The sequence below is a fragment of the Eleginops maclovinus genome, chromosome 9, assembly GCF_036324505.1.
Source record: "Eleginops maclovinus isolate JMC-PN-2008 ecotype Puerto Natales chromosome 9, JC_Emac_rtc_rv5, whole genome shotgun sequence".
Taxonomy (NCBI): domain Eukaryota; kingdom Metazoa; phylum Chordata; class Actinopteri; order Perciformes; family Eleginopidae; genus Eleginops; species Eleginops maclovinus.
The window spans coordinates 19365248-19391360 of NC_086357.1; the positions used below are offsets into that span (position 1 = coordinate 19365248).

The 26113-nt window shown below is 42.0% G+C and overlaps 1 protein-coding gene across 1 annotated transcript in view; it reads right to left on the bottom strand.

Moving 5' to 3' along the window:
* scfd2 (sec1 family domain containing 2) overlaps positions 1 to 26113 on the bottom strand; it is a 76145-nt gene that overhangs the window by 29907 nt on the left and 20125 nt on the right. The window contains exon 5 of the mRNA XM_063891623.1: positions 9738 to 10038. Within this exon, the coding sequence (XP_063747693.1) occupies positions 9738 to 10038 (301 nt within the window). The remainder of the gene's footprint in view (positions 1 to 9737; positions 10039 to 26113) is intronic.

Below are 26113 nucleotides of genomic sequence, written 5' to 3' on the forward strand. Positions count from 1 at the left end.
CAAGTGGCAGCTAGTGAGAGGGGGCAATATAAGGTGATGAGTCCCATTGACACAGAGGAAGCCTCCTATCACAGGAAGCTCCTCTTGCAAATGTCAGATCCTCCTAATCGTGGCTCTACTTCCTGTTTGCCCTGAGCTGGACAACATCACACAAGGATACCCGCAACAGAACGGGATTACCCATCCAGGCAGGCATCCTACACAAACATCACATCCTGGTGGGGTTTAGGTCCACATCAAAGCGGATTACAGGGTGGATGAAGCCAGCATACAGTGACCGCTAGTAGACGTAGCACTTATTTCTTCTAACCTTGACATGTTGACGCCACCCTTAGGGTTAGGAATAATTTCAAAACCATTTTCTCTTTTTCACTTTTGTTCATAACAAACACAGAAACAAACCGTAACAACTACCAATAACCTATGCCCAGGGATCCACCGCTTACAGTAGTGGGTTAGCATAACACTAATAACGGCCATGATAACACCGAATCCTTATACACAGCAGCCCTACAGAAACATACAAACTTCATAATCCTGTCATTCAAAACACACAACGGGCTAATCCGCTCCCACACATCGCAACAGAGGGCCGTCACGGATGGGTCAGGATCTGCCGCAAAGTGGTATCACAATGGAAAACATTTGGACTACTATAAAGCTTGCTGGTTTTAGAGTTATTTAGATCAAGTTCAAGTGAAAGTGTGAGGCAGCTGATGTGTGTGTGAGTGTGTGTGTGTGTGTGTGTGTGTGTGTGTGTGTGTGTGTGTGTGTGTGTGTGTGTGTGTGTGTGTGTGTGTGTGTGTGTGTGTGTGTGTGTGTGTGTGTGTGTGTGTGTGCTCAGCCTCTTGACTGGAGCAGTGATGCATGGAGGCCTAGCAAAGGGCGGCTGCCTCCACCTGAGAGACAGATGTTAGCGTTATGTGTGCATATGTGCGAGTGCATGAGTCTACACAGGCAGACAGGAGAGGACCAGACCTGCCGCAGTAATGCTATAAAAGCCACGTTAGTGTGTCTAACAGCACTTCAGGAAGAAATAACACTCCGGGAGCACTTATATATTCTGGATACGTGATTACTTTAACTCCATTCGTGATGCAACAGGTTGTGATGTGTTTCAATGTTGATGCTCGACACTCTGTATGATCTATTTCCAACATCTGAATCATTAAATCTAAACCCTAATGTCACCTTGTCAACACTCTGAGATAAATAACTGAGTGTTTCATTAGAGAGAGGTTGTGTACAACTGTGAAACTCTGGAGAGATGCTACTGAAAGAGATGTACAGTAACTAAGGAATTGTGAGCACTTCCAGCAGCAATATGTGAGGGAGGGAGGAGTTGAAGGGGGAGCAGGAAAAGGAGGAAAATTAAAACCATACATCCTATCTTGGAAATAACACATTCGCTACAGTGGATTTTCTTAGGATTTGCTTTTGCTACAGTACGGTGAGGGAAATTAAAGCAAAGCCAAAAATAGTGTGTGTTTTCAATGTGGAGATTTGTGTGTTCTGTGTCAGGGCCGATAGGGAAGAAAGTTTACAATAAGAGCAGGGGCGCTGTGGCCTTAGGGTAAGGGGCGACAGTTTTCAGGGTCTGTGTGTGCATATGTTTTCTAATGTGTTTATTTTCAGGGGGTGCTGAGTTTACTCTGGCCCCACTGCAGCAATCCTCTCTGCAGACAGTCATTATAACCGTATACACACCCACGCTGTGTGGACGGCGGAGATAACGGCAGCGGACGGCCCTCTCCGCCAAACTGTTTCTCAACATCTACGAGACTGCAGCGGAAATGTTACAACAGCCAGTTCATTCATTCTTGTATCCCTGCCCATCAGAGTGAGCCGTTTACCTGGACGGAGAGTGAGTCGGATATGATAGTGCTGAGCTTACAGACACGGAGCAGACGGAGAACAGCTGTCAGCATCAAAGAACAGTCCAGTGTGTGTGTGTTTGAATGAGAGAGAGAGTGAGAGAGGCAGCCCAAGAGGACCAAGAGGCAGACAGAGAAGATAAGCTGAAATGATGGAGAGTCAGACACAAAATGTGATGGAGAAATAGGTTCCATTGATAGCGACAATCTGTCTGTGCTTTATCAGGCTGAGTCAACCTGGCACAGAAACAGCTAACATTAAGGGCTTGGAAATAGGACATCGATACCAAACGATATTAGCCTGTAAAAATGAATCATAAGTATCAAGTGGTAAAAGTTTGGGCTGAATGCATGGTCGATTCACATGTACAGGCTTTGCTTTATTCATATAGGGTTTGCATTAGATTTCCAGCATTGAATACCTAGAAATGACACAAAAGTAACAACGATATTTGTCCATTGGGAAAGAAGAAATAAATAAGGCCACGTTTGTGATAAATTATTTGGTAAAGGTTGGCTGTTGGCTGTGACGCGTTTAAGGCGAGGAGGCCCCACTTAACATACACAATCCTTGGAAAAAGGCAGACTGTGAAATAGTGGAAAAGTGTTTCTGAGCTACTACACCCAAAAGATTAATATTTATATTACCACAATCTAAATAGTTATCTCTTGTATAGATCATACTGGTAGATAGACTTCTTCTTGTACCCTTTTTATTTGTATTTGCCTGCACATATGCCACAATCTGTTGCACTATTTTATTTCAAAACTGTTATTTCTTTCACTACTTTATTGGTTTTATTTCTTTTATGTCCCATATACATTAATGTTACATTGTTGGAGGAGCCTTGGACTTTTCATTGCCATATCTACACTGTAGCTCATGACAATAAAATCTTGAATCTTGAATAAATTCAAAGTATTATTTTCAGTCATGTAGCAGGTATTCGACAGAAAGTCTGTTCAGAAAGAGGAAGTTTTGAAGAAAGAATATAAACACGAAAGTAAGAAGAGAGGGAAGCCCACACATGCTTTTCAGGCAAATAAATGGGGCGCAATCTTTGAACGCCGTATCACAATTACTTTTTTTTGGCAAAGGGAAAAGTCTCCAGAGCAGCAGCACACCTGAAACCTGAGATCATGGGATATGAGAAGATGCTAGCAGTCATTTGCTTTCTTAGCTGCTTGCTTTGTTTTCTTCCAGCTGTTTCACTAATAAATTGTCATGGAGATTATTGTCTTAACTATTAGTTTTTGAAGGAGAACAAAAGCAAAACAGCAACATTTTGTTCCTGAAACAGCTTGCATTCATCAAAAATAAATCACAAATCTAATCAACAGCATCAAAATCCAATGAAATATTAGCTTTTCTTTCCCAAAGTTAGGGTCAAACTTTGAGGGTTTTTCATTCTAAGCCTATCTGAATGTTCATCTAAATTGTGTTTTTATGCATTAATCCAAAAATACGAAACATGAGCCACATCTGCATCCAGTCCAGAACCATCCAGCATGTAAATGACCGGAAAAACCACAACGTTTCAACATTGAACAGGGGAGATGAAGCACGTAGACCATTAAGTGATTAAGAAAGACATAGCAGGAGAAGTCTTGCAAAACCCCCCCCCCCGTCTGCAGGCCTGCGTCTGGTCATTCTGGAGGTCAGCTGAGGAGGAGGAGGAGGAGCAAGAAGATAAGCCCATCTCCCACTGAGTCCATCGCACAACAGGAGACACCAACAGACACAACAGACCAGATACAGGACTGCAAGTACAGAGAGACTCCTTTCTTCTCATTCCTTACTATCTGCTTCTATCTATTGGCTGTCCTGCAGTCCTCTATAGGGTCACTTTGATAGCACAGACCATTACCTCCCAATGATTTACGACCGCCTAAAGACATTTAGAGAGGAGTGTATGACATGTACTAAACAAAGCAGGGTATGGTACGGAGGACAAAAGAACAGAAACTAAAAGGGAAGGGGAAAATGGGGGAGGAGGGAAAATTTATATTTTTTAGCCTTTCTGCGAGATGAGGGGGTGTAAGAAGAGAGGGGTTGTAAAAAAAAAAGGAGGTAGGGGAGTAGGGGGGCGTTCCCGCTGGCTCAGGCCTTGATTAACACCAGGCCTCCTGACAGGAAATGACCCGGCCAGCTCATTGCGCCAGGAGAGCTTCCATCTGGTGTCGAGGCCGTGGAGGAATTCTCCACCCAGGAGAACCGAGCAGAAGAACCTCGAACTGAATGTTTTACTTCCACGAGAGCTAGATTATTCCCAATGCCTTTACAGAACGCTAACACAGGAAGCATCATTCTGTTCTTCTTGTTTGAGGGCGTAGTCCCCAAAAGCAGCGAGGAGATTTTAGGCCTAAAAAGAAACTATGAAGAGTTTATTGACAGCTGATAATGCCAAGTTTACAGCTGGACGTCCATTGACGATTGTGAGTTGGAAGTATGGTAGGGTGTTCCTCTAAATCAAAACAAATTTCAAAAGGAAGTTTCACTGGTTGAAGGGAGGAGTGGAGGGAGGGGTTGGAGAGAGTGCGAGGGGACAGTTTGGGGAGGAAAGCGGGTACATTAGGACAGGTCATCTTTCACTGCTGACTGGAATCCTAAACGTAAACAAGTTCTTCCGCACAAACAGATAAAAAGCAGATACACTGTAAAACCAAGTCAGTCTGGCAAAAAGCAGACTCACATGCAAACACAGTCCGCCAAACTCATGCACTTATTTATGAATGATGTTTGGGCCAAGAAATTTGTTTCTAGGGCCTTCCGATTATTGAAAAAAAGCACAAACGCCTAAAAAAATAAATGTCTTTGTCCGTCAGTGGAAGTGTGTACAGACTGTAAAGCAGAAACTTATGTATACAGATGGAGAAGGATGTTTTCCAAGAGGAGCCAAGAGAGTCCCTGCAGAATAAGAGAGGCAGCGGGTAGAGCGTGCTGGCTGGACTGACCCTCCCTCAAAGGGGCAGAGGCCGACCGTTCTCTGCACTTCAGCGTGTGCAGGGGCTAGGGGCCGCTGTCTCAGTTAGAGTCCCTCTGGAACTGGCCTTTATGCATGTCTGGTGTGTAATTCTGCCTTTGCTTTGTTGAGCGGCTGCGTGTGTGTCTATTTGCAAGTCTGTGTGGGATCTCGATTGAGTCCTTTTTCATTCTACAACGCCGATTCCCAGCGGAGATACAAGTGCTTACGAGCCTTTTATGATGTGCATTTCCTGTCATAAATAAGAAGCAGAGGAATTTTCTGCTGAGCGCTAACACACTCCATAAAACAAACAGAGGTGTGAACTACACTCTGGGCTAGCTCTGTGAAATCTACCCGACCGACTGTGGCTACGACTAACTTCAATCATTTTACAGAAGATGATGGTTTGATTATGAGTGATATATTTGTTTGTTATTATTTAGTAAAGAGATACAATTTCATAAGCTTTCATTGAGTTCTATGTATTGTTATGTTGTTTCCCAGGTGCTTATCGAGCATCTTGCCTGTCGTGCAATAAAATAACTCTATGATTTTTATTTTGTGCAACAGCATTGGTCAGGATTCTTGTTGTCAATTGAAAGTGGCACAGCAAACCCGTTGTTAGCTCTACATGATTTTGACTACTATAAAATAAAACCTGTTGTTCAAAGCTCACTGAAAGGTAAAACAGAAGCATTGTTTTTTTACAATGCAAATGTCAAAAGTATAGCTTTATCAGTAAACTATGTAACCGAAGAACTGACAAGGATCATTTTCTACTCAGATAAATACTTGCATTTGTAATGTCGCAACATTGGACATTATATAAATCACAAGGGAGGATTTACTACCTATCAGAAAAAAACATTCCACAAAAAATGACTAAGATGCCTACTACTTAAAATAATATTTGCTAAGGGGATATTAATGGCAGTGTGACTGCATACCACGTCAGTGGAAAGACGCAATTAATAATCCCTAGCTGGGGGGTAGGGAATGCGGGTTAAAAACATTTCTTATTAAAGCTTTAAAAAATACAGAGATGAAATGAACAAGGAGAGACTGGAGGAAAGTAAAGACAGAACCCAATTTGCTCTGCGCGGACAGAAAGTTGAAGGTTTAACAAAAATACATTGAATATCACAGAATAAATAATTGGACACATTTGTCCATGAAACCAGTCAAAGTTACTGCCACACAGTCACAATCTGTCAGTTTTCATCATGTGTTTGACAGTTTATATAAAGGTTCATGTTGCTATGCTATCTTAAGAGTTGTAGTTGTTAGCTAGCCCGCCTGCCTGCTACCTTCTGTCACACTGTGCTTTTGGGTCCTGTTTAGCAGAAAAGTAGTAAGTTGGATGGTTACAAGGAAACATGGGTACAGTATGGAGATCTAACCACCGTGTGAGCAGACTTGGTGGGGTGCGAGTCTGGGGGTCTGCTTCCAGTCTCTGTGTGTGGCCCTGCCTGTTCACCAGGGCTGTCTGCCCAGCAGGGAGGAGCTGATGAGCCTTTGTTAATTAAAGCCTGAGCTCCATGTCATCAGCTTATCTGATGAAGTGAACTAGAGAGAACAACGCCACCGGCTGCTTTGTGCACCCCAGGCTCTACTGTTCACCTCGGACATATATGTGTGTTTGTGTAACAGTGGAGGAAGTAAAGAAATGCCACCAATTAAAAATAATTGGTACTAATTTCATAAACACAGTGCAACAGGGGAATATATATTTAATCAGGCGCGATCATTAGACTTATGCTTCACTTCCTCCTGCAACCAGCTTGGTGCTTTAGGGCCTCAGAGAGAGAGGGAAAGAAGAAACCGATCAGTGGTTGAAGGAGAGAAAGACGGAGAAATGGAAACAGAAATGTAAAAAATAACAAAGAAAAGAAAAGTTTGAGATGTAGGCAGTCGGAGAGTTAGTGGCCAGAGTTATGTGTGATCCCTTTCATGTCCCTTGACTGGCCCGTGTTGCTGTGCCAACCCAAACAGCGCATTGGGGAGGTCCGACTCTCCTCCTGCGCCCCTCCTTGCCCCGTGCACACCCCAGCGACAGGATGAATAACAAACCCAATGTGTGTCTGAGGCAGGGAGAGAGAGAATCAAGACATGAAACCATTTCCAGTAAAAAAAATCCATGTCTTGCACTCAGAAAGCTTTTTTGTGACCTCCTTTATTTTGTGACCTTTCCCTCTGCTGTCACTGCTGACAATAAATCACAATGTTTGGACTGGGATTTCACATTCTAACTAGCTGTACACCACCACACTGACACAAGTACAGACACAGTCCATCATGTCATTGCTACATGTCATGGGGTGAAGCATGAACAACATTTTGGTTGGACTGCCCTCCTTTTAAGCCCACCGTACTTCAATGTTGAGAAAAGACAAGAAGAAATTAAAAAGAGGAAGGAAGTTTGATTCAGCACAAAGGCTGACAGGAAACAAATCCATAAAGAAGTATTTTTCTCTAGTTTTCTTAACAGTTTCAGTGTCATTTTTACCAGCCTGAACAAATCACACACCACCAATGCACACCATTGACTCTCTGGCAGCAACCAATCAAACTCCAGGATATAGAGAAGCAGAGGGTTCCTTATCCAGTCACACTGTTACAAATGTTCTCCATTTGCATCTTTGCCCAAAGCCTCAGACTTTTTCCACTTGTGGTGACTGCTGTGGAGGATTTGGTTTAAGAACTTATTTCCCAGGCTGCAATAAGCGGAAACCTTTTTCTGGAATATTTCCTCTTAACCCTTTTATCAAAGACATACCCTAAGACAATAATATAGACATAACTGACGGTCCTGTAGATAAGGAATTTCACATGCAGGGTCACACAGTGATGACACAGTTAACATTTGAGGTGTCTGTTAACGCTTAATTTCCTATCCAAGAAAAAAACAAAGCAATCATTAGACCGTTCCCTACATGTTTGTTCAACAACGACCTACTAAACACTATAATGAGCCACAGCATGGAGTGATATGTTCCTTGATATCCATGGGCACTATAGGTTATTTTGAGTAGACGCATATATACTTTTTCTGCTGCAGTAAATACTCACTAGCGCACCAAATTTGCTCCTGAAAATAGACCCCATAATAAACTCTATTTTTGGGTGATTATAAATGTATGCTTAAAAGCTACAGTTCCCCACAGTTTCAGGAAAATACTTGCCTTTAAAAAATGATTGGCTGGAGTCATATCACTATGTACTGACTGCTGGTATTCATTATCTTTCAAAAAATCTCCATAAACAAAGCTGCATATCCACCTCATTGATTATGTAACAGACAAACTGTCTCTTGCCGCTCGCACTTGCAGTCTTGTTTGATCACCACAGAAAAACTCAGGTCCGCCGGGCCTCACAGGAAACATAGACTACAAAACAAACTACAGAGTAAAGTAGTCTGAGGATCACCATTTCCTGAAGATTCTCTTTAATTAAGTTCTCAGAAGGAGGTAGTTAGTGGGCTCGGGCTGTGTTGCATTAGCCTGTTCTGCACACTTTCCTAAACCAAACTTTTGTTATTTCTTCTCTTTGTTTTTGCTTCTCTTATGTGTTTACTGTTCTTGTGTTTCTGCATGTTCTGTAGCCAAGGGTAATAGAATAAAATCATTTGTAAAAACATTGTTCTCATGGCGACCAGGTTTCATTCAACGTCTGGTTTCCATTTGAGTCTTTAATTGGGTAGAATGTCACAATCAGTGTTTTGCTCTGGATGCAGAGAGAGACGACCCCCCGCCTCAAGTTACCCTGGCCAAGCGCTTCATCGCCTGCCATAAAAACTCTCACAGACATTTGTGCGTGCGCATACACACGTTCACGTTTAAAAGCAGGGTGCACACACAGCCAAATTCCTCTGAATGGGCAAGAAATGCGCATGAGTGCACACATATATCGTTTTTTCTGTCTAAAACACACCTGGCACACTATGACAGGGTCATTTCCAAGTGTTTATAACAGAGAGTCAGGTTTTTAACATGAGCCACATCTCTTGGCCGGTGCCTGCCAAGAGGCCCCTCAACTCCAAGCTGCACTTAGCCAAGTAGAACAGGAAGAGGGAAAGACAGAGTATAAGAAGAAAAATAGTTTAAAAAAGAGCAAGAAAGACCTACAAACTTTATTAGTGCTTTACATACATGTACCACATCTATATATATATATATATCATATAAGCCTATGTGCGATATGAGTGTATTTTTTCAGGGTGTGTGCTAAGGTGTGGAGCAGGCCAAAACTAAAAGTAGCTCTAATTATGAAGTATGTGGCAGGGGAGGAGGCCGTGTGTGTACCGGCTCAAGGTTAAAGACGCTATTACTCTGGGAGGTGCAGCTGGCTGTGGTGTGGAGGTGGATGGATAATTCATCTTAAGGCCTTGATCTGCTCTACCACACGTTTACCAGCTCAGCTAAACCAGCAATGACTGGTGGTGAACAGAGGAAACTAAAGAAACCAGTAAAAACACACACGCTGGTGCCTATGGACAAGTTACAAATTGCTCCTATATCTGTGTGGCGTACAGGTAAAGCTCATTGTCATGGCAGAGGAGCTGAGCATGTGAACGGGAAGGGTCATTTCTCTCTCACACAGGCAAGTTCAGACATTCCCACACTCCACTGTTTGTGTAGCCGCTTGCCAAACTGACCAGAAAGTGTGTGTGTGCTTGAAAGACTGTGATGCAATGGTATAAGGAGAGAGATGGGGTGTGAAGACTTTGATAAAAATCCTCCCATTAACAACCTTGGAGGCCGACAGAGGAAATAAACAATCAGCTTTTCCCACTCTCCTACTCTAATTCTCTCGGTTTTGACCGTCAGCAAATTTAGCAAACCAAGCATAGCTCCTGGAAGCAATCATGAAAATTGTGACCACATTAACTCTCTCTCACCGGTGAGTTTCTGGATCAAGGGGCTGAGTTCGTTCTCTCGGGTGAGGACCAGGGTGAGCGCTCCTATCAGCTCCCTCTCCAGCTTCTCCACTTCCTCCTCTTCCTCCTCTGTGTCCTGGTCTGCCAGCTGCGCCTCGTCGGCCAGGGAGTACAGGTAGACCAGCAGCAGGATCATCTCATCAGGCCCATTCTCATCCTCCCTGGACCTCGAACCGGAGGTCGTGCTGTCCTCGCTTCCACGGGGTTTCATCAAGGGCAGCAGCTGCCTCAGCACAGCGGGGAAGTTAGAGTCTCCAAGAGCCTGTGACACACGAACAAAAAAACAAAAAACATGTGGCCAGTCAAAAGAGAGCATCTTTTGTACCTTTTAGAGACATGTAAAGATACCATACGTTTTTAAAAACATTTTTACTGCCTGTAGTGCAAAGGGTCATGATGGGAATGTTGATTAAAGGGGGACTCCACTGACAGAATAATAATCTGTTTACAGGTGTTAGGGAGTACATCTGCATATGTAAAAACATCCTGTATAAAGCTTTTTTTTTGGCTCTAGAGGGATTAGCGCAAATCTTGATAAATTGGCAAATGCTTCACTCCTCATCTCAGCTTCAGGATAGCAGTTTGAGGCTGCATTAGCTTCTACTACCGTAGCACCCAAACCGTCAGCTTTCGAGGTTGTATTGTAGGCTAAGTAGGTATGACAAAGAAGAAGAATGTGTGGAACAGCAGATGATTGCTAAATCAGTGGAAAACTCTTTTAAAGGAACGTTGGGTCCGTGGAGAGAATGACACCACTCTCATGTCTCTAAGGTAAATATGAATGTACAACCAGCAGCCGCTAAACGTGGAAGTACCGAAAGCCGGAGTGTAAAAACGACATGTTGATTAACTGATTCATTAGCTGTGTCCCCCTTTCGAGTAGGGGCTTGGCAGCTTGGCTTATGATTGAGAGAGTATAAACATGGTTTGATATTACCTAGGCATTAGACTGTATTATTGTAAGTTGGTGTCCTTGTGTGAGTTACTGTGAGTTTAACTGTTTGAATTAAACCCTCGCCGTGTGAGTGAGCTCATCGTTCCATTTGCTAATTTCACAGCTTTGTGAGTGGCTAAGGTAACCCTTAATTTTGTTTCTTTCTTTTGTTAGATTTGGACAGAAACACACAAATGCACACACAAAGACACAAGCAAACACACTGCCAATGTTCAGGTGCAGTGACCTGTTTTTGTGAGCCTGTCTAAGCGGGTCTGAATGGTCCTTCACGATGGTTGCACTCCAGTCCAACATGCTGTAGATCAGCAGACCGTTTTTAGAACACTGGCCACTCTCGCAACAAGAGTGAGCTCATAGACCAATAAAACAAGGGTGTGGAGCTAATCTGTTCAGAAATTGAAATAGAACAGATATGTCTGAAAAGGGGGAACAGAGGGAGACTGTTAAAAACAATGCAGAGGAAGAAAAGCAGTTGAGAAAGTTACTTAGAAATTACAAGAGGAATTATGTTTTAGATGATAGTGTACATGAAAGTATTGTCGCCAGAGGAATGCATATTTTTGTCCCATAGAGCTACAAATGCCTCCGTGGATATATTTCATTTTAACGAGGGATTCCTCTGTAAAGAGCTTTGTGTTTCCCTCACCAAGACAAACAGGCTCTCAGAATGAGAGGCTTTGGACCTTGTGGTGGGCCCACTGGGGGGATCTTGTGTCTGACCCAGAAGAACTCTTCACTGAGCCAAAGACGTGATACAATGAGACCCCGAGATGGTGAGCCAAAGCCACAAAACTGACTGACTTTCCCTGAAGTATTAGCTGAGGAGACGACTTTTTGAAAAATGATTTCCCGGTTTTAGTGTTCACAATACAAGGTCCATCAATGACTCTGCTGGTTTGCTCAACCTAAATATAAAGTCATTGCTGAGTCAACTCCAAAAAAGTGACATCTGCATCAGTCACATCCTCTCATCGTCATCGTAGGTATCAGGAGAACACTCTCCTGTTTGTCTGTTCACTCCAACTAGGCCTCCTGCCTGCCTCAGATCCCGGCCAACAACTAACCCTTCGGGACCGTTCAAACACAATCTAACCACACATTTTTCTTCTTAAACGTTGTGAAATCAAAAACCTCTCCAAGTTACACTCATTGTAACTGCCAAACAATGTTTGGGATCTTTCCCCTGCTAACTTTCTGCTGAACTGCAGCGAGGAGACGACATGAAGGGTTTTTTGTTGAAATGCAAACAGCCAGGCACTTTTCTTTCATCTCTCACTTTAGAACTATTGACTGCCTACACCTGTCTGTCCAGGATGACATTCATTCAACTCTCAGGGTTTTTAAAGAAGCATGCTCACCATCAGCAAATTACACTTTCATTTTGACCAAAGCTGGCCTGAGAAGTACCTGCTGCCAACTTACTTTGGCATCAGAAGCTCTCGGTATGGGTCAGTTGAGAGAGGAGGAGATGAAAGACAGGCTCTGGAGGGACTCTGGGCCCCCACATCATTTGTCAAGAGGTAATTTCATCACACCTGAACTAGTATTACCTCCTGGACCTCTGAGTCTTTTGCATATCGCTCTTTAACTTGTTCTCTTGTCCTCTGATTGACAGGTTGTTTTGGTCATAGCTGCCAGATTGTTGAACAAGGTTATTGGTTTTATCAAATTGACCATCATGTAGTTTTCCATTGCTGCTACGGTTACCTTGCATTTAAGTATTGATTAAAAGCAGAAAGATGCTACTTTAAAACATGATTTATTATCACTCTTAAAAGTGAGTATAGTAATTGGGTATTTATTAAATAAATGATTTTCCAAATTAATTTGCCTACAACAGTGGATCCCAGTTTGTTTGTTCTGTGGTCCCTTCAAACTGTGCATGTGAAGCATGTGTAGGCTATACTGTATGTTTTCACGTGTGAGAGGAAGCACGCACCGTAACTGTGTCCCTTCAGGAGATCCATAAAAGCTGCTGTCAGCTGCATGCCACGGCGCCAGAGCAGGAAATGGAGGTCTTGGTACAGAACTAAGAGACTTAACTGAGAGAATTTGAGTGGGAAGACTGACTAAAGCTCTTTCCAGCACTGAAGCTAAACTCAACAATGCCTGACTCACAGCACTGGCACACATGCTAACTGGAAAGGTAGTGTATTTTACACCTCTGGGAACAGAATGGAGCACTTTCCAAAGCATTTACGATAGCACAATCGCATTACATTCACTTTATATGTGATTTACTTAATAGGATTTATGCACTGAATTTGAAACATAAGAATGAAGATTTAAAACAGTGGGCCAAAATGTTCAATGGTTAGATTTTCTGCCATCTGGACCACCTACATTTCATTACTTTCTATGGTTTACCAGATGAATGCATCAACAATTAAAAACATTCCTACTCAACTATATTTTATCTGTTGGTAACAGTTTCATCTAAGTACATATTTTAAGGATATTGTTCCACTGAAGCATTAATCTAACTTTCAAAAACCTATGCAACAAATTCCCCAGGAAAAGCTATAAAAATATTCTCAATGACAGACTCTAAATCCAGCCTAATTCATGTGGCGTTTAAGGTCCATGGTGCAGATTTAGGGGCAGTGCTTACGGCCTCAACTACAGAATTACTGCAGTAATAACAGGAAGCTAACTTTATTATTACACACCATTACTGAATGCAGTGGTCCTGCTGCCATTTTCTAATTGTGTGTATTACACACAATTATATAATAACTATGGCATCGCTCTGTCAAACAATGCTATTTTTTGGGGGTTTGCAATTACTCAAAAAAGACATTACTGTAAATGACTTGACAGTTTTTTATTATGATAAAAATATTTCCCAAAGGAAAAAAAAAAAGACTTTGGATGAAAATGTACAACATAGCACTTCTTTGTTCTCTGAACCGGCTCAGCAGATTGGCTGGTGCTAAATTTGCCGCTGGGTTTTTTGTATCAGAGTGCAAAATCACTGGCTCATGGTTGCGCCTTTGCACCAATCATAAGCTTTCCCTTGCATTAAGCTCTGGTTTGAATCGCTTTGCCAGTGATTGACAGATTACGTTTTGGCATATCTAAGCATCCTGGGGTCCATAAAGTCTAAATCTCGCCCAATCAGAGAGACGGGGCCAAACTCCGCCCCTGCCCAGCCTGAACAGGAAACCAGCTCCAGATGCAACCCCTGGAGGAAGGTGAGTGTTTCAGATGCAGCAGAACGCACTAACCAGAACCAGGCCTCAGTTGCCTCGCTCACTGCCTGCACAAAGAACCTTTTGCTGGGCCCGCAGGCAGGGGGAGGGGAGAGTTCTGGAGGTGGGGGTCCTTAAGGGACCATGAACAAAGTTGGCTATAGGTCAGTTGCTCTAGTCAACCTGGACAGGAGTAACCTTACATTAATGTCAGACAGTTCATCATTACCAAAGCAACTAGGAAAAACTATTGTGCATTCCTTTGGAGATGCACACATGTGCTTCATTTTAAAATATGTAATCACATTCAATTGGCATTCACGAATAACAACACAAAAAGCTGGGAGGGAAACAGGCAAACTTCTCAAAACAAAATACATAAATCTTGAAAGTTAGAAGACAGCAACTAAACTTTTCCTCTTAATTACGTTCAGCTACGATTACTATTTGTAGTACAACAGCTGGAAGACAAACAAATGTGTCTTCATCCTAACAGGCTGGCAGGATTTGGAACATGTAAACAACACAAAACCTCAGAGCAAGCTCACAAAAGTTGTGACAGATATTTCGCAAAGGAGTGCGCTTTATCTGAGCCTGGCAGCGCATTCGCACACGTACAGCATCTCACCAGGGACATATGCTCATTGTAACCTGTGGTGATGACAATGATGAATCAGAGAACGGGTTCACCGGAAAATGTCTGTTTATGAAAAGACGGAAATCTGCCTTAAGTTCAGCGGGAATGGAAATATAAAGTTTATATCTGGATCTCTTTTACAAGCAATTATTCTGTCTTGTGTGAAAGGTGTGGACAACAGATCAGGTCTTTAGGAAGGAGAGCGGAAATGGGACTCTAAACACAACGACAGAGAAAGTATGCGGATCATACTGTACAGTGGAAGATCACTGATTTCTCATTTATTCCACTCTTTTCTTTTATTAACCAACTCAATGAAACATTTGGATTTTACATTAGAAATGCCACATCACTTTACTGAGATGTGCGTGGTTGTGACGTTTCTTAGGCTCAAATACGAGATGAGAGATTTAAATTGAATGAACAACAACACCTGCTAAATGTCAGATATCACCTGGCCTCTTCTATATATTATTATCTATTGTTGATATCATTTTCTGTAGCCTAGTAACTAGTAAGTGGCACAATCTTTCATTCCTCTGAATTGAAGCAGTCACAGAAAACACACATCATCCGTCACAGTGGTTAACACTGACTGAGGTTGTTCATCAAAACAAGTTAAGATAAAAGTTAATTTCTACATTTTTTACATGGATAAGAAGAGCTGCTGTAGTTGCATGGTGTGCAACATGAAGTTAGAAATGCAGTTATTTTTTGACTAAAAATAGCTGCACCAGGAGTGTTTGCGTAATATTAAACTGCACTGAGGTAAAAAACTGAAATGTCAATGTCTGACACAGTACAACACTCCGTTCTCCAGATTGATCATCACCCTTTTGACTAAGCAAAACACTGTTTGTATGCAAAAGGAAAACAGACCAAGATTTTCTTTACAACAAATCTATTAATACTCAGTAAATGATGGAATGTAATAATGACTGACCGCTACTCTGTGGCTTGTCCATCAGTCGGTTAAATCTTGCATGTCTCACCTTAAAAATAATAAAACATTCACATATATATAGCCGAGAATCAGAGTTAAACTGTAAAGGAAAAAAATAAATTGCCAAAGCTAAGACCATTTGATTAATGGATTGATTGTACTGACAGATAGTTGTAAAGTGAGAGATGGAATGATAGACAGCGCAATGGATGGAAAAGCTCTTAAAGGTAAGGTGACCCCTGGTCTGGCTCCATCAGCCTGATGCCTGTTATGTTTGTGGGAACACAGAGACATAAATCTTTCCTTTTAAATGAGGCCTGAATTACCACACAGAGTCTGAGGAGGGTCTGTTTTGTTTCTACCCGGCTGAGTGACCTGGTCGCGGCTCTGCACGCTGGACAGTTGGGAGGGAAATCAATGGACTCCTGCACACTGAGACACACAGCTGAAGGTCAGCTTGCTGGAGAGGGATGGACAGGCATCAGCCCTCAAAAGCTCTTAAATGTTTGTTCCTCTAAAAGCTACAGACTACATGTGTCTCTCAGCGTTTAATCTGCACTTTTTTCTCTTCTGCTAAGTGTGTCAAAGGTTGGCTTGCTGAGAGCATAAAGGCTATAATTTAGAAGAGACGTGTGACCCAATCACAGACACAAACACAAAGTCCCTGTGCCGCCCTGTCACCGCCAGGCAGTCACATTCTGGTCACTGCGGCTGGACTTTGTCTGCCCGGCACACGACACCCTGCCTGCTTATCACACTCAGGCTAAAACCTGTGGCTTGTAATCTGCCAGTAGGAGAATTAGTGAGATAGAAATCGTACTGAGCTTGTACTGTGCAAAAGTGTATCAAGGCAGTATACTCCAAGTATTTAGAAACATACTGTAGGGGAATTAATGGGGCTTTATTTTTGCCACAGACTGCAACAGATTATGGCGTAATTTACCAGATGAGAGTTGCTCTGCAGCCACAAACCCAAGGGCCATGTTGAACCGCCGCACTTTTTCTCACACTGCGAGAAAATGAATCATCCGCATTCATGAGAAGAATGACGCACATGCGCACACATATAAACATCCACCTAATACTGCCAAGGATAGTACATTACATCTACTACTAATTGAGGCAGGAGGCTCCAGCAGGGAGAAAACATCCTGAGGTAAACAGACAGTTTCTAGACAAAGCAGAAAGAAATAATATAAAACAGAAGTATTTGAGGGGATTCAAAGCAACTGGGTTCAACATTTTCAGATGTTGAGTTTCATTGTTTGCTACAGCTGAACAATATAGAAGGCGCAACACGGACATAAGACAGTTCACTTTCTTTCTCTTGCGTCTTTTTTTTGGCTTTGTTTTTAATGAAGAAACATGTAGTGTGAAAGATTAAAGCAGCACATCTGATTCCAGTTTCAGTCTCACACATGGAGAGGAGGGGGAAGAGGTGGGGGTGAATAAGTTTAACCAGCACAATAGAGGCTATTTCAAAATAAGAGTTTGTCACGACTGGTTGGGAACAGGCCGATTGCTGATTTGTAAATGTTTTGTGGCAACTGAGACCCTTCACTGTATTTGTTTCTGCCGGATTTATGTAAAAGAAAACACATTTTTGAGTTTATATGATCATGTTTGCATAAGAGGGAAAAAGTTTCTGCATATGAAAGATGCTGGGGTTCAGGTCTTGAAGGGACTTTCAAACATTAGGGGGCACTGTCGCACCACGTCGAGATCAGAAACGCCTCAGTCTTTTGGACTGAACCTCATCTGCCTTTTTTCTTTCCCTCCAAAACTCCATCTTCCGACCTGGAGAAGTCTTCAATAGACAGGAAATGGACTGGAGTTGATGTGTTGGATATTTTAAAAACCATTAGCTGTATGCTAGGTGGAGCGCAGCTGTGTAAGTTTGATTCTTGCGTTGCTGACCTCAGCTCTTCTGATGTGATCATTTCTAACCTGGCAGGGTGTCATCACAAGCTGCTGTAGACGCAGAGCTAAGTACGTTTTTGTAGTGAAGTTTGAATAAAACATGGAATTCAGCATGAATATAACATAAGATGTGTCACTGGGTACTGTACCGTGATGTGAGTCACTGCTCAGGGACAGATGTTGGTATAGTCATGTATGTTCAGTCGATGAGTGTGCCACATATGGGGAGAGGCAGGGCTTCTTTTTTAAACCCCACATTAACACAGAGGTCACAGAGGTAACTGCATTTGTGGCTAAATGGATAAGAGGCACATCTGTTTCAAAGGAAGGGGGGGCTAAGCCTGAGCAACGGAGGACTGCGTATTTAGATGAGTGTTTGTGTGTGTGTTTTTTCGTGTAAATATGTTCTGCATCATAATCTAGGCTGTCCTGACAACCTGTGCGTATCTCTATCGTAGACTCTGACAAACACGCCCACACATGGCTGCTCTTCCATAAACATTTTAAAAACAGTCATTACAGACACGGGAAATGGAACACAACTAATCTCCGTCCATTTCCCTGCAAACACACATTTGTACACACACCTGGATAGATAAATAAATGACGCTCAGATATAAAAAAAAAGTTCCAAGAATATTCTAACCAGCTTGTCTTGGGAGGATAGACAGGAATAAAGTTTGTGATGATTGTAATGAATTGTAGTAAAACATCTGCTGAGAGATGTTATCGCTGCGGTGACGTCAGTGTGAGTGTGCTCCTGTACACATGATGCTCCCCCAGGGCCACACTTGCTTCTCTATTTCCAGTCAATTATGATCGTGTTGATTATTTACCGTTCTGAGCAGGCTAACATGAGAAAAAACAGTGTCAATGGACATACAGAAAGGTTTAATTGTGGAAATGTAGTGCACACACAGACATAAATACAAATAAATGCATTATTGGGTAAAGACCACAAAATAAACAGTTACAGGCATATTCAACCAATCTGTTTTTTATGGGAAACCCTTTTTCACACAAGAAAGAGACAGAAAATAGGGTTTGGAAATAAAAAGCCACATTAAGGTATAGTGAGGCAGGGCCAGGAAACTTTCAAAATAAAAGTTTAGAGGAGATAATAAATGTTTTTGGTCTTCAGTAGTTTCAAAAATGGTATCATCACAGACGAGACCTGAGCTCTCCTCAAAAATGCTTGGACACAATATTTAATATATTATTCTAACAAGTGAGTTGTCCCTGTGTCTATCAGAGCAGCAGAGCGTGAAGAGTGAACGCTCGTTCTGTGAGTAATCTAAGACCTAGGACAGGGCGGCGTTCTGCTCACACAGCAGTCCTCTGTCACATATACTAACGTGACAGCGCTAAGACAGGTTGTATGGGAGCTTGCTGATCCCCACCTAAACACTAAGAACTCAGTTTGGCTGGAGCACAAAGACACACACACACACACACACACACACACACACACACACACACACACACACACACACACACACACACACACACACACACACACACACACACACACACACACACACACACACACACACACACACACACACACACACACAGAAAAACTGGCAACAGAAGGTATATGTGTTATGCTTGTGTTTACTGAAGTATCATGGGGAGGGCTGGACACAACACGGAGGCTAGAATGAAAGAGAGCACAGGCATACAGTGATCCTGCAGCAGACTACATGTCTGCACACTAACGCCCATTGCCCTGCACAAATTCCATCCAATATAACACTTAGAATATCGGCAGTGTTCACCAGGATCTCTTTATGGTAATTTAGTTCAGCATTAAATCATATCTCATAAAAGGGGCAAAATGCAAAAGATGCAAACAAGGACGGGGCAGAAGAACAGTTAAAGAGCGATGAGTGGAGGGGTGAGTGAGTGAGTGTGTGTGTGTGTGTGTGTGTGTGTGTGTGTGTGTGTGTGTGTGTGTGTGTGTGTGTGTGTGTGTGTGTGTGTGTGTGTGTGTGTGTGTGTGTGTGTGTGTGTGTGTGTGTGTGTGTGTGTGTGTGTGTGTGTGAGAGAAAACAAAACACAGTGCTGGTTTGCTGACAATGGTTCGAAACACAGGCGGGCATGGAACAATACAAACAACATCACCCAGGGTTTCTGCTGCACAAACATTCCCAGAGCATTAAGCCCACAGCTCAGTTAAAAACATGACTAGGAGGCGCAACAAAACAAATTCATAGCATGAACACAGCCTCCTTTTTTCTTTTATTCTCTCCATTATTGCCTCTCTTTTTCCCAGATTTCTTCACCCACTCCCATGTGTATCCCTCTATCATTTCTCACTGCTCTGGCCAAATCACACAGACTCTTCAACTCTTCTGACTTGAGAAAAATCCTCCAAAGACTATTATAACTTTGAGAAGTCATAACTTATATTTTTGACAAAATCACTGCTAGAACTTTCAGGTGCTTTACAAAACTCAAATATCAGCTTGACTAAGGTTTGGTGTGGCAATCATTTATGACTCGCTGAGATATTGCTGGAAAAAAGTGGAGGGCATGGATGGATTGCTACACCTAAAACAGTAGAGTAAACTTTCCTTCTCTAACCTTTTCCATCCCCTTTATCTCTTATATAGATATAGTCATACATGAGTCCTAAAACCCGGGAAATTAGTAAGCATTTTAGCACTTCTGATTCCTTCATCTAGAAGACAATAGCTTTTTTTAATCGGATTTTCAATGTCATTGCTCCATCCCTAGCCAACTTTTTGCTTAGTGGTTAAGACCTGAACCATGTGACCATAGTGTAGTTTGTTTACAGCCTAACTAAGCTTTTTACTTCTGTAGATTGAATTTATATATATAAAGGATTAAAATGTGGCATTTACTAGCTCAGATTATTTCTTGGAACAAAAAGTGTAAGTATCATAAACTTTTTTTGATGTTGAGAGAACCATAGTGATGCTAAATTCTGTGTTGGCCTACAAAAATACATAATCCCTATAGCACAACTCTTTAATGGATTGGCTTCACTTCCTAGAATCCTTGAGTCACAAACTGTGTTGCCCTGCCATATTAAGCATCCTCCTCAACAAGTAAAGGCAACAGCTTTGCCACACTTTCTGACCGTTTGTGTGCCTGATACGAGAAGAAGAAAGATCTCGGAGTTGTTTCAAGGTGTTGTATTTTCAGTCAGCAGGGGGTTTCTACATTTTGGCAGCTGTTTCCAATGTGATTATCTCCCTGTCACCTTTGGGGTGCACATCCCAGATGGGTTTTGTATAATAAAGAAGACAGCATCATTGACAAACCCTGGCCTCTCCTCTAAGTTAAGGACGACGGTTTGCCACAGAGGGTACACCAATGTTTGACTGGCCTCTCTGATAAGTAATGGTTGACGTCTGGTAGTAAATCCTCAGAAGTCCCCCCCAACATTTGCCTTCGTACACCGTGAAAATGTCTCTCTTCCTCATCCTCTCCCATCGTGTCTGTCCTTCCTGAACAGATGGTAAACACATCACTAATGCCTTGTCTGTCTGTTTGTCTATCTTGTGATGCAGTGCAGAGCATAGCTGCTAAACAAGGAGAAAACACATCACACTAGCAAAGAGGCACCGGTACTCCAAACACCACTGAGACCGTGAGAAATACAATGTCACTTAACGTTTAAATGCTCAAGTTCCCAAGGTAAACCACTTAGCTGATATTGTCTTTAGCTTCACTTTGATCGCTGCTTTAAATAGCTAATTCCCTGTCAAACACTGTAGTTGTGTAACACTGACAACATTTTGGGGAACTAACTAATTAACTATCTAACTATCTAAATCTTTTTGACGCACTTCAACTTTACTTTAGTGTTTCCATTTCAGGAACCTTTGTAACACATTACATTTACTGTATCTGACAGCTATAGTGTGACTTTACAAATTAGGATTGTACATACAAAACATAATACAACACAATAAAATGCATCACAACACAAAATGATGTGCCTTACAATATGAGACTACTGATCAGCTGAGTCAAAAATCTGAGAAAAGAAGGACAGTTGTGGCAGCAAATTAATTGTTTAAACAATCCTTAATCACAAACTTCAAATATATTATGGTTGTACCTGTTTAAATGTGATACTGTGCTGCATTTTATTGTATTTAATCAGAATTAACAGAAACATCAAGATATTTAGACTGTTGGTTGGACGAACCACTTACACTTGTGATGCATTTATTTCTATGGTGTGGTACTTTTACGTAAGTAACGGACCTTTTTTTTTTTACCCTTGGCACATTGAGAGTAAGAACATTTAAAAGTAAGATATATTTATAAAATTAAATGTGTTAGAAAAAAGGCAACACTTGGAAAATAAATCCAACTACACTTAAATGGCTGTTTAATGTTAACAAGGCAACATGTTCGTTTGAGTATCACATAACTTAAGATTTATAGGTGAGAACATTTTATTACGATAAACTAGGTGTTTGTAATATTTTGGCAACCTCCACTGACGTTAGTGGAAGTGGACAAAACATTACAAACTGCTTTCTCTATAATGCAGTGCAACATAACCATGCTCTACAGCCTCCAAAACGACCACAGTGCTGTGTCAGCACCTCTCACTCTCAAAACAAACTGAGTATTTGTTTTATTGCTGGGCTTGTGTTTTGGGTAACTTTAAATGTAGTTTAGTGTACCAATAGTAACACAATGTGGCTTAAGGAATTTATTTCATCCTTGTAATCAGTCATGTACAAAACAGTTTTATTTTGTAATGTATTATGACATTTTTGACTGAATGCTTTGAGCAAAAGTTTTGTCTATTCAGAGAAAAAGAAAAAGACATATTAAAGAAGAGCAGAGTCAGCCAACAGCAGTGTGGAGTATTGCAAACTTGCAAAAATAAAATGTGATTCTGCAGTTTAACCTCTGTATTGTTATGTTTTAAAAAGGATGTGGAGTGGTGGTTAGCTCAGTGTGAATGAGGACATCTGGACTTTTCACCGCCAGATGTGCAGTATGTATTTAATGTGTCACATGAGCCTGTGCTTAATTGTTGTTTACTAAAACTCCTAATAACCACAATTGAATATTAGTAAAAAAACTCAGGACAATTTCAACACAAACATGACCACCCAATGTGAACTCATCAAATCATACGGTAAGATTCATTATGCCTCTCAAACACGCAATGCATGTAAAAGACCATAAATCTTGTCTATGTCAATACCACTCTTCATGTCTGGAGTGATGAGAAGAGCAGCTATGCTTGCTGTGATGTTTAGACACACAATGTTCACAGCACAGAACCACCACAACTGCAAACATGAAAGAGCGCAGACAGCATCTTAAATAACCCAGAACATAAGAAAGAGAAACAATGGGGAAGATGGAGAGTTAAGCAGAAGGATACTCGGGGGAGGGGATGAGGGGGCACATGGTGGGCATATGAGAAATCCGTCTCCTTCTCCTCCACCAGCCCCTCCAATCTTCCTCCCGCTCATAATTAGCAGTTCATTGTTGATGCTTGTTTTGGGTCGCTTTCATTCCTTTTTCAATTTATATGAAAACAGCAGTGGGGACAAACAGGCCTCCAAGTAGAGCAAGCTAAGAACAATAGAAGAAGAAAAGTGGGCCATATGAGTTCACTCCAGATGAAAGCTAGAGCAGGAAAACACAGGAATTAGTGAGGTTTTCCCTCAAATGTTCTCCTATTGGATAAAATTGTAGCATGGAAGGCTGGATCATCTTGGTTTTGGTCTCAAGTGGTATACACCATGACAGACTGAGTAACATTTCCAGCAAAACTTTAAAATACTTTGCTGTATAATAGCCCACATGTTCGAGTTACTTCAACACCCTTTGTGTATTTATTTCACATTGAAAAGCTCATTGACAACACATCTTTCTGTGTTCTGTAACTAACAAACATGTGGTCAATCAGTCTCCATTTGTCGTGACTGCACTAAACATATCCAGAATTTGGCAGCAGTTCTAAGGCACTTCTGATATATCTATTCACAAATATTTCCTCAATGCGTACATGTTCACCTCGGTCGCTCTGGCTTCAGTCTCTTACAGGCCTTCGCACTGCTGTACCAGATAGGCTGTTCTACTCAAAATCAAGATTACACAGATATAACAAAGACATTTTCATCTAAATCAACACAAAACCAATCATATTGATAATTAAAAATAATATTGTAGGGGGAGGAGAAAGACAGACACAGAAGGAAATAGCTACAAATAAAAAATATAAAACAGTTGCAGAAGGATGTTTAACTACCTCCAGACTTCAGCAAAAAGCCTCTGGGGCATTTCATCTTATTCTCTGCACCCCAATGTTAATCACATTGAGAGAGGAATGGAGTCACCACCCTCTAGAAATCCCTCCACAGATGACTTTAATTTCTAACTCATATAAGATGATTCTAAGAACAACAAAGGAAACCCTGACAAACACAAAAAAGGGAATTGGTATGCATTTTTTCTCTTCCCCATAATTCCTAACAAATGCAAATACCAGCTCAAGATGAATGCAGAGCTCAAAACCAGATACAGCTAATGTTGTCACAGCCTATAAACATTTAAAGTTACAGCGGACTGGGGTCTGTGCGCTGAAATCCATGATGCTGAAGGACTGTGGATTGAGATATTATTCCAAACATGACATATCCATTTGACACACCACTTTTCAAACACTGTCAGAGGTGGTACACACACTTAGCTAGTACTAAAAGACCACGCTGACCCTGTCACAGATACACATATAAAAACAAATGGTGTGCTCCACCTGATCATACACTCAAACCCCTTGGATCCAGCCTCCTGAGCTATGTGGTTACACATGGAGCAGTGCCCCAGGGAACTATGGGTAATTAATGACAGAGCAAGGGTGGCAGGAATCTGTCTCTGATTGACCCAGTTTGACCCCCACTGCTTAGTTGCCATAAGGATTGGTCCGCCTCGTTCCCTTTGGGTGACTGGGCGAATCCCTGGGGCGACAAGGTGGTCTGCACGGTGGGCATGAGCGAACAGAGGGGCGGGGGTTGAGGATAGAGGGAGGTGCAGACTGGGGTTTCAGATGGGTACAATTACACGCTATAGCAAAGAGGAGTCCTTGTCCTACCTTTGCTCCACGACCTAAGGGGTCCTTCTTCCCCCACCTTGCCCTATTCATCTCTGTTTACAGAAAGTCTTTGGTCACATTTGGCAGCAGGGGGCACTACTAATCTACTGTGTCCAAAGACGCCAGCATTTCTGAGAGATAGCTGTCCACTAGCTCATCAGGCTGAGCACTCATCATAAGTCAACCAAGCATAGAGAAACTGGATAGTCACAAGTCCATCTGCAGGCTAAAAAATATTCTAATTATGAAAGGGCCAGTGGTAGAGTTTCTCATTTGTTACTGATCGCAAATATACTCTTCACCCTTAACTGATCAATCACAATGACATCAGGCTAAACATCTTTAATCAGGCTCTAAGGGGTCAATCAGTATCTAAAGAAGACACTCAAAGGTCATGGAATGTCTCTCTGTCTCCATTTCAGATCAGACATACAGACACAAAGACACATGTGCTGTGTGCCATGACCTTCCCTGCCCTGTGCTCAGCAGGTAGTGACAAATGACCTGATAGTTAATCTGTCCTGAGGTGGAGCTTTCCTACAGGGAACAGAGAGCCTGTTTGTGACAACAGGAAGTTAAGACACTGTTACCAGAATAAGCACATTAAAGGACGCACATGCATGAATGCATACATGCACAGCACAGCACACACACACACACACACACACACACACACACACACACACACACACACACACACACACACACACACACACACACACACACACACACACACACACACACACACACACACACACACACACACACACACACACACACACACACACACACTTACTTGAAAGCACATCTGGCTGAAGTTTCAGTTGCAGTACATTGTGGAGAAAACTGCAAAAAGTCACATTATTCAAAAAAAAGTAAGGGTCAGAGGAATATAAAAGGTATGAAGTGGTTCGTTGGTCAGTTCTGTCCAGGACACTGGGTCATTGTTGGGTCTCTTGAAACCCCCGCCACCTTCTTATAAGGTCAGCTTTTCTACAACCTTCCTTGTTAACAATTTAACTGTGAATGCTGGGCATTGTGGGATTTTTCCCTAGTCTGTGGTGTCTTTTTGGACCATACTCAGATGAAGTGTGAACGCCAAGTCAGCCGACCACACTGACCTGATTGACCAGGGATGGAGAGTGTTAGTTGGACCTCCAAGAGCCCCGTCTGGTCATTTTCCGTAGACCACCTCGCCCCAAACACTGGAGGATGGGAAATGCAGTGCATCAGTGCAACAGAGTTCTGAAATGGCTAAAGATTGCTTAACTGAAGGGAGCAGTATGGATGATCACCAAGAATGATCCTTCATTCTGCATGTTTGGGTTTCAGCAAGTGTGAGAAAAACCCTTTCCCAGTGGCTGTGAAAAACATTCAGTTTAATCCTGCAGAACCCTCAAAAACACACATTCATGAGGGGGGGAAAAAACCTCCAGGCCACATGAAAAATCCTCCTGACGAGATGGGTTTTGACTCCACAGTTAAAACAGCCGCAGTGAACAATAGAGACCAGTGGAAAAAACATCCACTGATGCACATATGCAGTGAATGCAAATCTGACACATTACAACACAATGCAAGCAGATTTA